This window comes from Erithacus rubecula (genome assembly GCF_903797595.1).
Source record: "Erithacus rubecula genome assembly, chromosome: 10".
NCBI classification, from domain to species: Eukaryota; Metazoa; Chordata; class Aves; order Passeriformes; family Muscicapidae; genus Erithacus; species Erithacus rubecula.
The window spans coordinates 8,512,556-8,525,605 of record NC_136662.1 but is presented as its reverse complement, the minus strand read 5'-3'; the positions used below and the strand labels follow the sequence as shown (position 1 = coordinate 8,525,605).

At 40.4% G+C, this 13,050-nt stretch overlaps 1 protein-coding gene across 2 annotated transcripts in view; it reads right to left on the bottom strand.

Moving 5' to 3' along the window:
• Positions 1 to 12,673, bottom strand: part of COL11A1 (collagen type XI alpha 1 chain) — a 128,171-nt gene extending 115,498 nt beyond the window's left edge. For both annotated transcript variants that reach the window (XM_079314065.1, XM_079314064.1), the window contains exon 1: positions 12,272 to 12,673. In XM_079314065.1, coding sequence (XP_079170191.1) covers positions 12,272 to 12,386 — 115 coding nt within the window. In that variant the 5' untranslated portion in view covers positions 12,387 to 12,673. The remainder of the gene's footprint in view (positions 1 to 12,271) is intronic.
• Between the last annotated feature and the right edge of the window lie 377 nt (positions 12,674 to 13,050).

Genomic DNA, 13,050 nt, shown 5'->3' with positions numbered 1-13,050 from the left:
TCTTGATGAGCTCACTATGCCTGCTCAGATAACTTGCTCTGTGCCTCTCCTGAAAGCAGCAGTTGCTGTTGCCACAGAACACACACGTGTAGGGACACAGTCTGAAATAAGAAACTTGAAAAACTGCAGGTCAGGCCCAAATGGTTACAGGCAACCTGCTCAAAGTGTAAAATACAATGAGCACTCCTCACACAGCCAACACTGCCTGCTTAGAAGACCAGGGAGAGAGGTAGGAAGGCAACTCATAGGCAGGAAGAGAAGTCTGTGGCTTCTCTCTGCTAGCTTCCACAGGTCCTGCAGTGTTCAGTGTCACGGAACAGCATCCTGACAGCTTCTGCTCCTTCTAAAAACCACCTCTTCTCTACATGCTGCTCCCACATGATTTCTGGGAATGGTAAACAATAGCCAGAAGGAGCACCAATGCTATGAGCATGAGTTTGCCTGTTTGTGTGGTCTACAAACTAAGATCTCAGCTTGTATTTCTTTGGGGCAACATTAACAGAACCCATATATTGACAGGTCGAGGGCTTTCCTGAGACTTTCCTTATGGTGTGTAAAACAGCATGACTAAATGATTTTACCTTTCCCAACAGTTTTCTCAAAAAGTAAAGAAAAACACACATTAATGATATATAATGTAATGCTTTTGTATCCTTCCAATTTGGTGTCAAGATTTCAGATGGCAAGGAAATAACAAATAACAATCATGTAAACAGCTCTGTTCACCAGTTCTTGGGATGGAGTTAATTCTCCTTACGAAACCTGGACATCAGCTTTGAAAACTCAGCTCTGTTCACCAGAGCACTCAGGGCAAATTTGACAAAATCCAAGACCCAGACCTGGAAAGCAGATCCCTTATGTAGATGTTTATGGCCATGTTGCACTCATGCTTGAAGGCCACCTCTTGCAGGCAAGGCAGACAATGCCATAACAGTAAAACACACAAAGAAAAAATGGCATCACATCTCACAACCCAAAATTATTTGTAACTTCAATATTTAAAAATCTAGAGTCAAATTCTAATCTTCATGACTGTGGTATGACTGAAGTAGATCCATTCACTCAGTGAGATTTCCATAGTGGTATGGATGAGAACATTTGGTCCAGAGCATTTCATATTACATATAACTCCAAAGTCATATTTACCCTACTTTTCCTTTCCCTTTAGCTTTCATCCACTAGGAAACTTAAGAAAAAACAATCAAAATATCTCTGCTGGAAATTAAATGAATTCACTGAAGCTAAGTAGTTGCAAACTGGATGCTAGATCACACTTCTACATTGCCAGGTCAGGAGAGAATATCAAGCATGAAATACATGAGGGGAGCTTCATCTGATTTCCGAGAGGAAAGATTTGGAGAGGAAGAAAATGCATGTAAAAATTTACTTCCAATTTTGGTTAGCATTTCCAAGCCTAGATTTCCTCCATAGACAATAATATATTTGTTTTAAAGCCTACAACAGTGCTTTCTATTCTATTAATTCATAACCCTATATTGTAAAAATAGAATGCCATTAAAGATTTTAAAAGTCTGTAGAAATATGGACTACATTACTATCATATAATCACAGTTTAAAATATCATAGCTTTCATTCACTCCACAATATCTAAATTGAAATGAAATCTGTGATATATCATTATTAATAATACTGATATAATATATATGGATCAAATTCTGCTGCCTTTATAATGCATTACACCTAACAATTACTACCATTGCTCAGTGTGGTATCATCTGGAGTCAAGCAGAATCTGGAGAAAACAGCAGATTCATTTCTGACATGCCCTAATGTCACAAATATAAACAACATTCATTATTAAAGTCCAGAGGACTTGCTTCCTTCACTTAGACTTCCTGACATTTGAGCTGAATGTATTGCACAACTTGGCTCTGACCTTCTCTTGGTGGAAACTGTCCGTGGAGTTATGATAGCAGAGAAAGAAGGGGCTGAGAAACTGTAAAGGAGACCAGAAACAGAAGGCCTATGGAAACACAGCCTGTACTCATGACTGATTTAACGTGTGACATCAAGCCTCCTCCTCTTAAGGATGACCCCAATTTTCAGTAAAAATGCTTAGAAATTCCCTGCCTCCCTATGGGAACGCTCCTTGTAGATGATTACACAACTTTAGGTAAAAAATAGACATTACAAGAAAGGGACAAGTTATAACATATGCAAGAAAAATTGCATTGGAATGGTCATATCTGGTTCATTACATTTGGATTTATATAAATGTAGACAGTGATTAAATGAAGGGTACTTAATCACCTCTTCTTAGTTTATAAAATATGTATCTGTCTGTAACTGATATCATGGTGAACTTAGTAAATGGCAATAAAATTCCTTGTTTCTGCTTCAGCAGCCACCATTAAATTTCTGCATTGTGGCAAAGCCAATCTGACCCTACAAAGGTAAACTGCACAGAACCCAAAAAGGATGGATCAACAGTGCATCTTTTGGCAGCAATATCATCTTTACAATTATGCTAACTCTAATAATTCTGGATGAAAGAGTAAAAGATACACATATCTTTCTAGCTACAATAACTTTTAAAGATTAATTATCTTTATTTTAGTAACTTTGCAATACTGAAAATTTTTTGATCTACAACATTCTTTCTATAAAATTTCACTCAGATTAATTTAGTGAGTGACATTACTGTCAGTGTGAGGTTTGCAGATGTTAGGCCATTAATACACACTGAGAATAGAGGTGTACTCTTTCACCTAAGTAGAATGTTCTGTCCTGTACCACCCTAAGTAGCCAATGCATATGTGTCAATAAATTTACATTTAAGCATATGAAAAACCTGATTTTCTGTTTCTTAGCATATGTATCATCTTACAATCACAGTATCTTACTAGTAATTTAAGCCTGATGTAGTCATAAATAAATTGACAAATTCTATATATTATTTTCATTCAAATAAAATGACATGAACACTTTATTGCAGAAAATATTTTTCAGAAGAAAAAATTGATCATATACCTGTGCTTTTTCAGAAATCTTTTTTGACCCATCTGGGCTAGCTGGCTATCATCCAGGTTTCTAACCTAGGTACAGCTGTGTTAAGAAGCAGTTAATGTGCCAATTCCATGAGTGTCTACAATTCCACATGGATGGTACACACAGATTGGAATATATACAGATTGAAAATCTATAACTCACTGAATAGAGAACATTTGAACGAGTTTTATTATTCCTCAAATATGAACATGGAAGTCAGAATGGTCCTATCTAAAGGTCCAACACTTTAAGTTTTCTTCTATTTAACATGGAACATGTAGCAAACCCCTTCCAAGTTGCAGTGGGAATGGAGCCCTGAACCTCTGCACATAGGGTGTACCAAGCTTGACATCTGTTCTCTTGCTATAAACTGTACAGCAAGCACTTCTGAACTGCAGATGAAGGTGCTGGTGCCTAAGCACCAGACAGCTCAGGACAGCTATTGAAGATAAGGTAAAATCATGTTGAAGATAGGAAACCATCATCTGCATTTTCAGAGAGGACTTCACCATCACACCTCAAACTGGAACCCTCCAGGACTGACAGGAAAGTGACTGTGGTGGCAATGTCTGGCTACAAAGCTCATTCCCATAAGAAACTGCCCAGGAGATGGCTCATAAAGACTAAAATATGTTTATTTCTTTCCAATTACCTAATAAACAAAGAAGTTAAAATCCTATTATATTTAGATTTTGGTCTGTTAACTCCATGATGTTAGTCTCTCAGCTTTATGAGAGAGCACAGGCACAATGATCCTTCCCTATTTAAAGGCTGTGTTTAACTACATAATTTACAAGATGCTTCCAGATTTCCTGCTGGGGGACATACTTTGTATGTAAACAATAACAAAACTCAAAGAGACAGTGTTCTTTATACACAGATACACCTTAGCAAACTGAGAGTGCAACTCATTGTTCACTACACTCTCAATACCTATAGAAATTGCCTTTCATTCTTTTTGATAGAGTAAAAAGTACTTTTAAACAGTATTATGTTTTTCTGTTATAATAAACAGGGAACTTCTTGAGTTCTCATAATTATTCAGCAATGCACTTTTTTGATTGATGTGAAAATGAAAATTTATCAGTGCTCACTTCACAAAAAGCCTTTAAGAGTTACAATCAATAACTCCTAATTAGGGAGATACACCTCTAGAGTAGAAAAGAGCTTAAATTTCCCCAGTACACAGAATTATATGAGAAAATTTAATGAGAAATTTAGGAAGACTAATGTTTCTAAGTTACTATTATTTTACTTCATATTTTTCCATGGAAATAGGCTTCATTCTGCCAGTAATCTGTTCCAATGGAACCACTGCAAAAACTAAAACTTAAGGAGCCTTGAAACATTAATCCTCAGTTCTAAATGGAGTGTTTCCTCAAAGTTGAGTCCAGTTTTATGTCACTGTAACAGATCATTTAAAACCTACAAGCTATGATGATCTGGTAAGCTAAAATGTGTGCAGTTGTTGAGTACTAATGAAGGGACTCCTTATATTTGTGAGCAAGATTTTCATAAGAGGCTACCTCTAGTAGGATTTCTAGATTTAAGGACATAAGTAGAAGGGGTACTGTCTGCACCATAGGTTTTTGAAACTATGTTACCTATTAAATATATAACATTTTGCTGTTTAGTTTATTTACTTCTCCTAAAACTTTGAATCTTTATAATTCTAAGAACTCATTCTAAGAACATTCCATGTATTCTATAGGTGAGTAAATATAAACACTTCTTATGATGAAAGTTTCTAACTGGTACCCATTAAATGGTCTAAGACCTAATGAATGTAAGAGGTCTTCCCCTCTTTTTTTACTGGCAGCATTAAAATCTGAATTTGATAAACTGATAGTCTGTTGACTTTTAATATACAAAACAGAACCCATCAATTACTCGAAAACTATGCCATTTCTAATGTAGTAAGAATATTTCTGCTCTTATTTTTACTCTTGCCTACTTTTACTTATAGTGGGCAGTTATGCTGGACATCCTTTAAAAACAGAAAATACATATAATATTATCTACATTTATTATTTTGCTACATTTTTCATCTGTTAGGTATTAATACAGAAAATCCAAAAGCAGGAATTGAAAAGCGTGTTATGCCCAACTGCTTTGCTGAGCTTTGCAGCTCTCACAAAGGACTCTATTGCCTTCCCACTGCAGGCTCCAGTCTCTGTATCCCAAGTAAGGATTCCCTGCAGTTTGGCCATAGGTGTCTAAGCACCAGAAAAGGATCAGGCACCCTTCTGTCCTCACCTTTTCCTACTGGCCAGCTCTGGGCAGAGGTGCCCTTCTCACAAGCTTTTGGGCTTGGCAGTCTGAGAATCGTCTGCCTCCCAACTCTGCTGAGAGCCCAGCCCTGTAACAGAAGAACTGCTCTGGGCACCAGCATCAAAGCATCAAAGCCCTGGTTCTGCAGTGTCCTTTGGGAAGCTTCCAATACCTTTCGTAGATGGACTTTATGGAGCTGGATAAAATGAACTCTCTGTTTTATGGGCTGCAAAAGTGAGTTACAAAGCATCTTCAAGGTACAAAAATGAAAACAACAGAGTTGCCTAATTACATAGTGCTCCTGAAAATTAAGCTGCTTTTTACTTTCCTAGGAATCTGAATATAAATCTATGAGATTAACTGAATATATGTTGCCTATATATATTTTTAGGCATAAAATGTTCAAGGTTGTTTTACCTGCTAAGAATTTTCCTTCATGAATTTCCTAGAAGAATTATGTAATTGGAATCTTGATTGGTGACATTTTTAGAAATAGGTGTAATGGCAGTGATTTCATATTTAATGTTTACAGAACTAGAGATTATCCAGATGCATACAGGAATGCTTTAAATAGCCTAGGACTGATTATTTCACCAACAGAGGCTTCTGTGAAACTTCTCAGAACTGGCTACTTCTGTTACCACACCAGTTATTTTGCATTTTTTCATTAACTTCCTATGCTACAAAATCAACTAAATACATTATAGTATTTCAAAGGCTATGCAAGACAGTCAAGATATGTACAGTAGGCAATTTTGATACCAACTACTAACTATATCTCACTTTAAAGACCAACTTCTAACACTCATACAGTACAAACCAAAACCCCAAAAACCACAATCCACCACCACTTATATTCTATACTGAAATCAATGGAAAATTTGTCTAGGTACAACTACACTTTCAGATCTTTAACAACATTTGCTTGTAGGCTGATTTATTTACTGGACATATTCAGAAAAAAAAAAAAAAGGATAATTATTTCAAGTTTTCATTAAATTGTATCATTCTGAAGTGTAACCTAGACTTTGAGGCTTTTTATCATAATGTATTTCATTACATAATGTGGCTTTTGTGTTATTCAAAACCTCTTGAGATGGGATAGATTGTACTTTTATCTCTTGTTTAGCAGCACTGACTGCCATCAAGGTCTAAAGACCTAATGGTGATTCCATGAAACATTTCATTTGCTATCCCCAGAAGACTGGGCTTGTTCATCATCTGTGCAGACCTCTATTGATCCACTATTTTACAATACTTTAACATCTGTCTTCATATTTCTATGGACTTATTCTTATTTTGCACCACAGCAAAATCTTTTAGGACTGCATTCCAAGTGCCCAACTATATTGAGGCCTCTGCTACAGATTTAAAAAGTTCTTTTTGTACAGACTGCAGACACAGTAGTTCCAGCTGTGAAAATCAGCAAAACAAGTATTACATTCTTGAGTATCCTGTTTCTATTACCATAAAAAATGAGACACAGTCTAAAAATGGTTCATGCTACAGAAAGAGACAAGGTGTTCCCTCAGCAATTAAACATGAAAGAAACTGAGGCGACTTAGAAGTTTTGTCATCAAGGTATTTATTGAGAAATAAATAAAATAAGAGTTCAAAAATGTCTTCCAATAAATTGAAGTTTTCAAATATGGAACAATGGTACATTTTTCAGCTTTCAGCAGAGAATACAGCCAAGGACAAGATTTATAAATTATGCCATTTAATGTAATCCTAATTAGTTTGATAGAGAAACTTATTAACTAAAATCTTTCACCATGTTTTCCTTGATGTCAAAGGTATCATCTCTCTTGTGAGAGCAATGCAAGGAAATCAGATTCAGTTCTGTATCCTACCAATATTAGTAGGAATTCCTCTTATGCAGACACCAAGGTTGTAAAGTCTTGAACTATCTATAAACTGTGAATGTTTGATATTCTATCAGATTACTATAGTCATTTCAATAAGGTGAGGTACACAGGTAGGGGACAGAGTAGGTTGTACATTAAAAATGTGACCATAATTTGATTTTCTACTTAGTTAATTTCTATCATAGACAAAGCTTAGCTGCCAGTGACATTAGTTATAGCATGATCAGGATCTAAGATTTTTTATTCATCTTTTATAATACATCTTTCAATTTGGTTTGCAGCAAACACTCTGATTCTATAATATGAGCTCTCCCAAATACCTTCTATTTCACACACTGTGTACATTAACACTTGGACTTGCAGTGAAGTCCCAGACCTGAAATTCACAAAGGTTTTTACAGTCCCTTATGTGTGCTAATGTGCTAAAAAGAATTTAAGTTCTGCCAGATTCTACTACTATTGTAATAACCAGGTCAACAATTAATCCTTACATTTACAGTCTGTAAACTTGGTATTTAATACTGAGTAGAACAGTTATAAACCCTTGCAACAGGCATGTGTGTTAACCTAATTCCTTCTAAGCCACTGTTCTCTATTGTGTCCATCCAGAGAGCAAATCTCTATCACTGCATGAGACTTCACATTCTTAGAACATTAGAAATTTCTCCCAAGCTCTGCTAATTTATTCCCCCCTATTATCAACAAATACTCAGAACAATGATAAATTAACCAATGCTAGGAGGATTTCTTCTGAAAAGAAGCAGAATGCTCTACAGAGAAAAGAAAAGCAACTTCTTAATCTTGCTGGCAGATGGAAACCCTACTGTTCACCACTGTACAAAACAAATCCGGGAAAGACATAATTGCTCCAGTGTGTTTTAGGTATAACCTCAGCAGCAATGTCAGGGCTCCCTCAGTATGCTGCAACTGTGTCAGAATGAAGGGTTCTCTTTGGGGGAGATAAGTAACTTTGAGCATTACACTTGTAAAAATAAGTAGACAACTTTTTTTCCTACATTTGATATTTGCTGCAGACACAAATTTTACAAACAATGGGCACTTTGGGGGTGGGTTGTTTTTTATGGAATTTTTGGGTTTTTTAGTAATCAGAACAAAAGATAGCACCAGGAAAGTTTTTATATCAAAGATTTTTTTCCCTGTTATCATTTCAATTACAGGTACTAGGGAAGAGATTATTTTATGCCAAACCCACTGAGTATTGTGCACAGTTAAATTTGTTATGATATACACAAAAGTGAAGTTGAGAAACTTCTCTGCAGAGGTAGGAAAGAGACATTGTTCCCTGCAGCCTGAATAGTCCTTTCTTGTATCCATGTGACAGTCTCCTTCTAAATTCAGTGCAAAGATACACACTCTAGAGAATTAACAACACATACCAGTCATTTTTTCTGTGTCTGGTGTCTGCAGCTGAAGTTGAAATAATTATTTTACCTTAGAAACAATTAAGAAATTAAGATTACATAGCAAAACAGATGTATACATGCAGGTGTCTCTTGCACTATTCTGGGAAGATTGGACCATTTCACCTGCTGATCCTTGGGACTCTGAAAAACTTCAGCTAGGACCACTAGATGCATCTCATGAAATGACCCTTTGATTTATTCATTTTTGCCAGCTTTGGGAATAACAATCTGAGAAATGCACACAAATGATCACAAGACAATTTCACTGAAAAATAAAGGAATGCTTAGAATGTTATATTCTTTTTCAATCTTAAAAGTTAATTCATCAGTTAAAATCAAGAGTGCTTTACATCACAAATAGTTCTAAGAAGAAATTAATACTTTTTTAGATTAAAACACCATTTTGTACAGGTTTAGACTAGCTGGATACATTCAAGAGCTTTCATTTCACAAAGAGATCCACATCTTCCTTACTAAGCAAATACAAATAAGTAGCAATGTTAAGCGTGCATCCACAAACTCTCTTTTTGCCATCACTAATTGGCCCAGTTCTGCATTCCTTCTGCACCTAGAACTCCCACTACTTTCCAAGCCTGTGTGTGGGAAGCACAAAGAACCTTTATATTTCCTAAGATACTTCTAAGCAAGAATTATCTACTTATTTTAGAAACCAATCTGCTCATCGCTTACACAGAAAGTCCAAAGTTTTCTATATATAGGTACATAGTCTTATTTTCAGTAAGACTTCTTAAATCTTTTTTTTTCACTCAGATTAAGAGCTAGATTTCTATTCGCTTGAAAAAGCTCATAAATAATAAAAAGGCTGATTTTTCATTTCTTGCCCATGAAATTTAAATCAGCATTACAATAGTGCATTGATGTCAAACCCTTACAAAAATTTATAGTGTTGAAGCCATGCCATTTTGACTAAATGAGTTTATTCATTCCAAACACATTACCAACAGCTTTAGTATTAAAGGTGAGGAAGGGGAAAGGAAATCAAAGGATGTCTTTAAAAATACTGAATTTTGTTTACTTTAGCCAAGTCATAAAGCAAAAACATTTTCTGAAAAGAGCTACTTAAGAGCTGGTGGGCACTGAGCTGACCAAGTGTGAGTCACTGCTTTTCCCATTCAGTTGATTCTTACTGCTGTAACTTTTTCTGTCTAAAGAAGAAATAACTCAAGAGCCCAAACACTTTTTTGCACACCATTTCTTACAAGTATGAATGACACCTCATACTTCTCCATGGATTATTTTTGTTAAATAAAGAAACTTCAAAAAAAAGTAAAGAATTTTAGGAATCTGTTGAGGTTTGTCTACATGCAGTAGTTTCTGTTGCGTTCAAAAGTCACTGCTATATGATTAACACTTCATATGAATACACCATGTAATTTTCTTTTCATAAAGACAGTCTATGAAAAGAAAATTGAAGAACAGAAGATTAAAAGAGTTTAAAAGAGCAACTCAGATTTTGGCCAGCATTCATATTTTATCCAGCATTTTCATTTAGTCATATTGTTTACCTGTCATTTATGCTATTTTATTTTATTCCTTGGTATTATCCCTCTCTGGTTTTCAAATAGGAATCATTATGTTCTATGTTATCTTTTAACTACTTTAAATAAGATTAGAATGCATTACAGATGGTTCAGAAGTAAGTCCCTTGTACTCTGCTAGAGAAATTAGGTCAAATTCTAGTCCCTCTGTAGTCAATGGAAAAACTCTTACTGACTTCAATAACAGATCAAGCCCTGAACACACAGCTCCCTGTAGTTCCTAAGCAAATAGCATACTGTATCTCAGAAAAGGTCAAGAACTAAGTTCTTTTCTGAATGCTTCTACGAAGAATAGGAAGCCTGTAGTTCTACATTTCTGGAATGTCCTTTTTCCAGAAGACTAGAAGACTGTCCACACAGCCTTTTAGTTTTGAATAAAGTTGCCACAACCAAATTAGTCTGCCTAATGTTGCTGAACACAGTCTGCTATCAGTTCAGTTTATTTCAGTGTAAGTTCTGTTGAGTTTTCCTGTGCTGTTCGGGTTTAGATTTTCTTTCAACTTGTCATTTTCATCCAATCCATTACATAAACATAGTCTACATAAACCCTACTTAATTTAGTGAGTTCCCCTGTGAAACGTGGCATAAGAAATCGATCATGCCTTTGAGAACGGTGTTCTTGAAGAAATTTAGTTTCCACATAGTAACGAGTAGCCGTGCGAGGTTAATTCACCCTGGTGTAACTCCAGCGAGTCCGTGGAACTGCAAGAGGGATGAAACCTGACCCCTCCGGTCCCTGTCAGAAACGGGGCCAGCAGGGGGCAGGAGCCCTGATCGATCTGACACCGTCAAGGTTGTGCCCAGGTATAAAGGCTTGAGTGGAAACTGATCACCTTTCCCTGCTCCCTCTAGGATGCCTGTTGATTCTGGATGCAGATCGAGAAACACCTCGTTTAAATAATAAATACATAAAAATATTAAACCTTTCATTTCGGAGAGTTAAACCCCTTCATTGATGTCAGACCCACAGAAAAATAAAAACCTAAGTCCCAGCCAGACTGGCCTCCAGATGCGCCTGCGGGCTCCGGTGGGAGGGAGGAAGGAAAGGAGGAAGAGGCAGCGTTTTCACCCCCGGTAGGAGAGAACTCTCCCGCCACCGGAGACTCCACACTGCAGCTCGGCGAACTGCGAGCTCAGCCCAGAAAACCCAGCTGGGCTGGCGGCGGTGCGGGGAGCCCAGCGGGAGCGGTGCGGACGGGAGAAGTGCGCAGAACGCGAGGGGCGGTGCGGAGGAGGGGGCGGCGATTCCTTTCTGCTGAGGCTGCTGCGCTGCTGCCTGGCTCTTGTTCCCCCTGCGAGTCCCCCGCGGGCCGCACCCTGCCCACCAGGTCCACGGACACCTAAGGGACCACTCGATACTGCGGGGAGGTGCAGAGCTGGGAGGAGGCAGGGGACGGCGCTCCGGTGCTGACACCGCCCGCGGGGAGCCCAGCGACCCTCGGGCTGAGCCCCCCGAGCCCCCCCGGGCATCTCCGGGCCCGGCACCGCTCGCACCACCTGCGGGGCGCCGCTGCCCCCGGAGCTGCCCTCCGCTACGGCTCACAAAGGGCCCCTGCAAGTGTGTTTTCTCCCCCGCTTGCGCCCTGGAAAACTTTTTCACAACTAAAACCCGTTGCAAAGAAAAGTAAAAGAGAAGAAAAAGCAGAAAATCAGAGCAAAGAGCTTCCACCCCCAACTTTCCCTTTCCTTGCTCCTCCGAGGAGAAGGCAGATACTTGTCGGTCAGTTTCAGTCACGATCTGGTGAACTTCAGAAGTTCAGCAAAACAAAGTTGGACGTATACTCCACAAAACAAGAGTCCAGTGCTGGAAGAGGATAAATCTCTATGTTCACAAAGTATTTCTTTCATTTTCCCACCCCGCCAGTGCATCTCCTTTTACCTCATTAAAAACACATCCCAAGTTTAAGGCTGCCTGAGAGCCGTCCCTCGGCGGCACCTGGGAGGGACGTCCCAGCCCGCGCTGCCGGGGCTCCCCGCGGGTCTCCGCGCCCGGAGCCGGCTCCAGGAGCGCTCTGCCTCCCCAGCACCGGGACTCCTCTGACAGCTTTCCTCCGAAACGCGGCCTCAGCCGTGCCCTGGGTGCTTCCCCCGAGCAGGGGAGAGAGGCGGCTGGACTCCCGGCTCCCCTTTGCTTTCTTACCTCCTCTGACCTCTGCAGCCTGGAGAAGGAAAGCGAAGGTGATGAGCACGGTTACAGCCGAGTCCCAGGGCCACCTTCTCGTTTTCCACCTTGTGGACCATCTCTGCATCTCCATGCTGCGCACCCACAAGTGTGAATTAAAACACGGGCGCCTTCAGTTTATACCAGCTCCGTCCTTTCCACTATATTCCCAGAGATGACTTCTCCTATAGAGCCATACGTGATAAACCGAGAGAAGGTTTTCTCTCTCGCCCCGCTCCCGCTCTGCCCGGCCTTGTACAGGCCCCTCCGACCCGTCCTCCCCAGTGCCCTGCCTTCAGACTGAGGGGAGATGAGGGGCTTTACTCAAAATGCAAAGAGCTCCGCATCCCCCTAAAGGCTTCATCCCGTCAGAGGGCTGGGCGAGCGGCTCCCAGGGCCACCCCTGGAGCCCGAGTGACACGCCAGCCGCCGGGCGGAGGCCAATCGCGGGGCTCCGCCGGCCGCCCACAGCACCGCCCTCCGCCTCGGCGGCGGCACACCGGCCGCTCCGCGGGCACCGCCGGCCCCCGCGGCGCGGAGGGCGGCCCTGCCCAAGGCGCTCGGGGCTCGCAGGAGGCGCGGCGGGAGCGGCCCGGGGACAGGGTGGGGTGTCCCGTCCCGGGGTCACCGCCGCCCCCCGCCCGCCCGCTCCGCTCCGCGCGGGCCCCCGCGCCCCGAGCATGCGCAGAGGCGGCCGCGGCGCCCCGCGGAGCGAGGGCGGGGGCGCGGAGCGGGGACGCGCGGGGGCCGGGGGGACG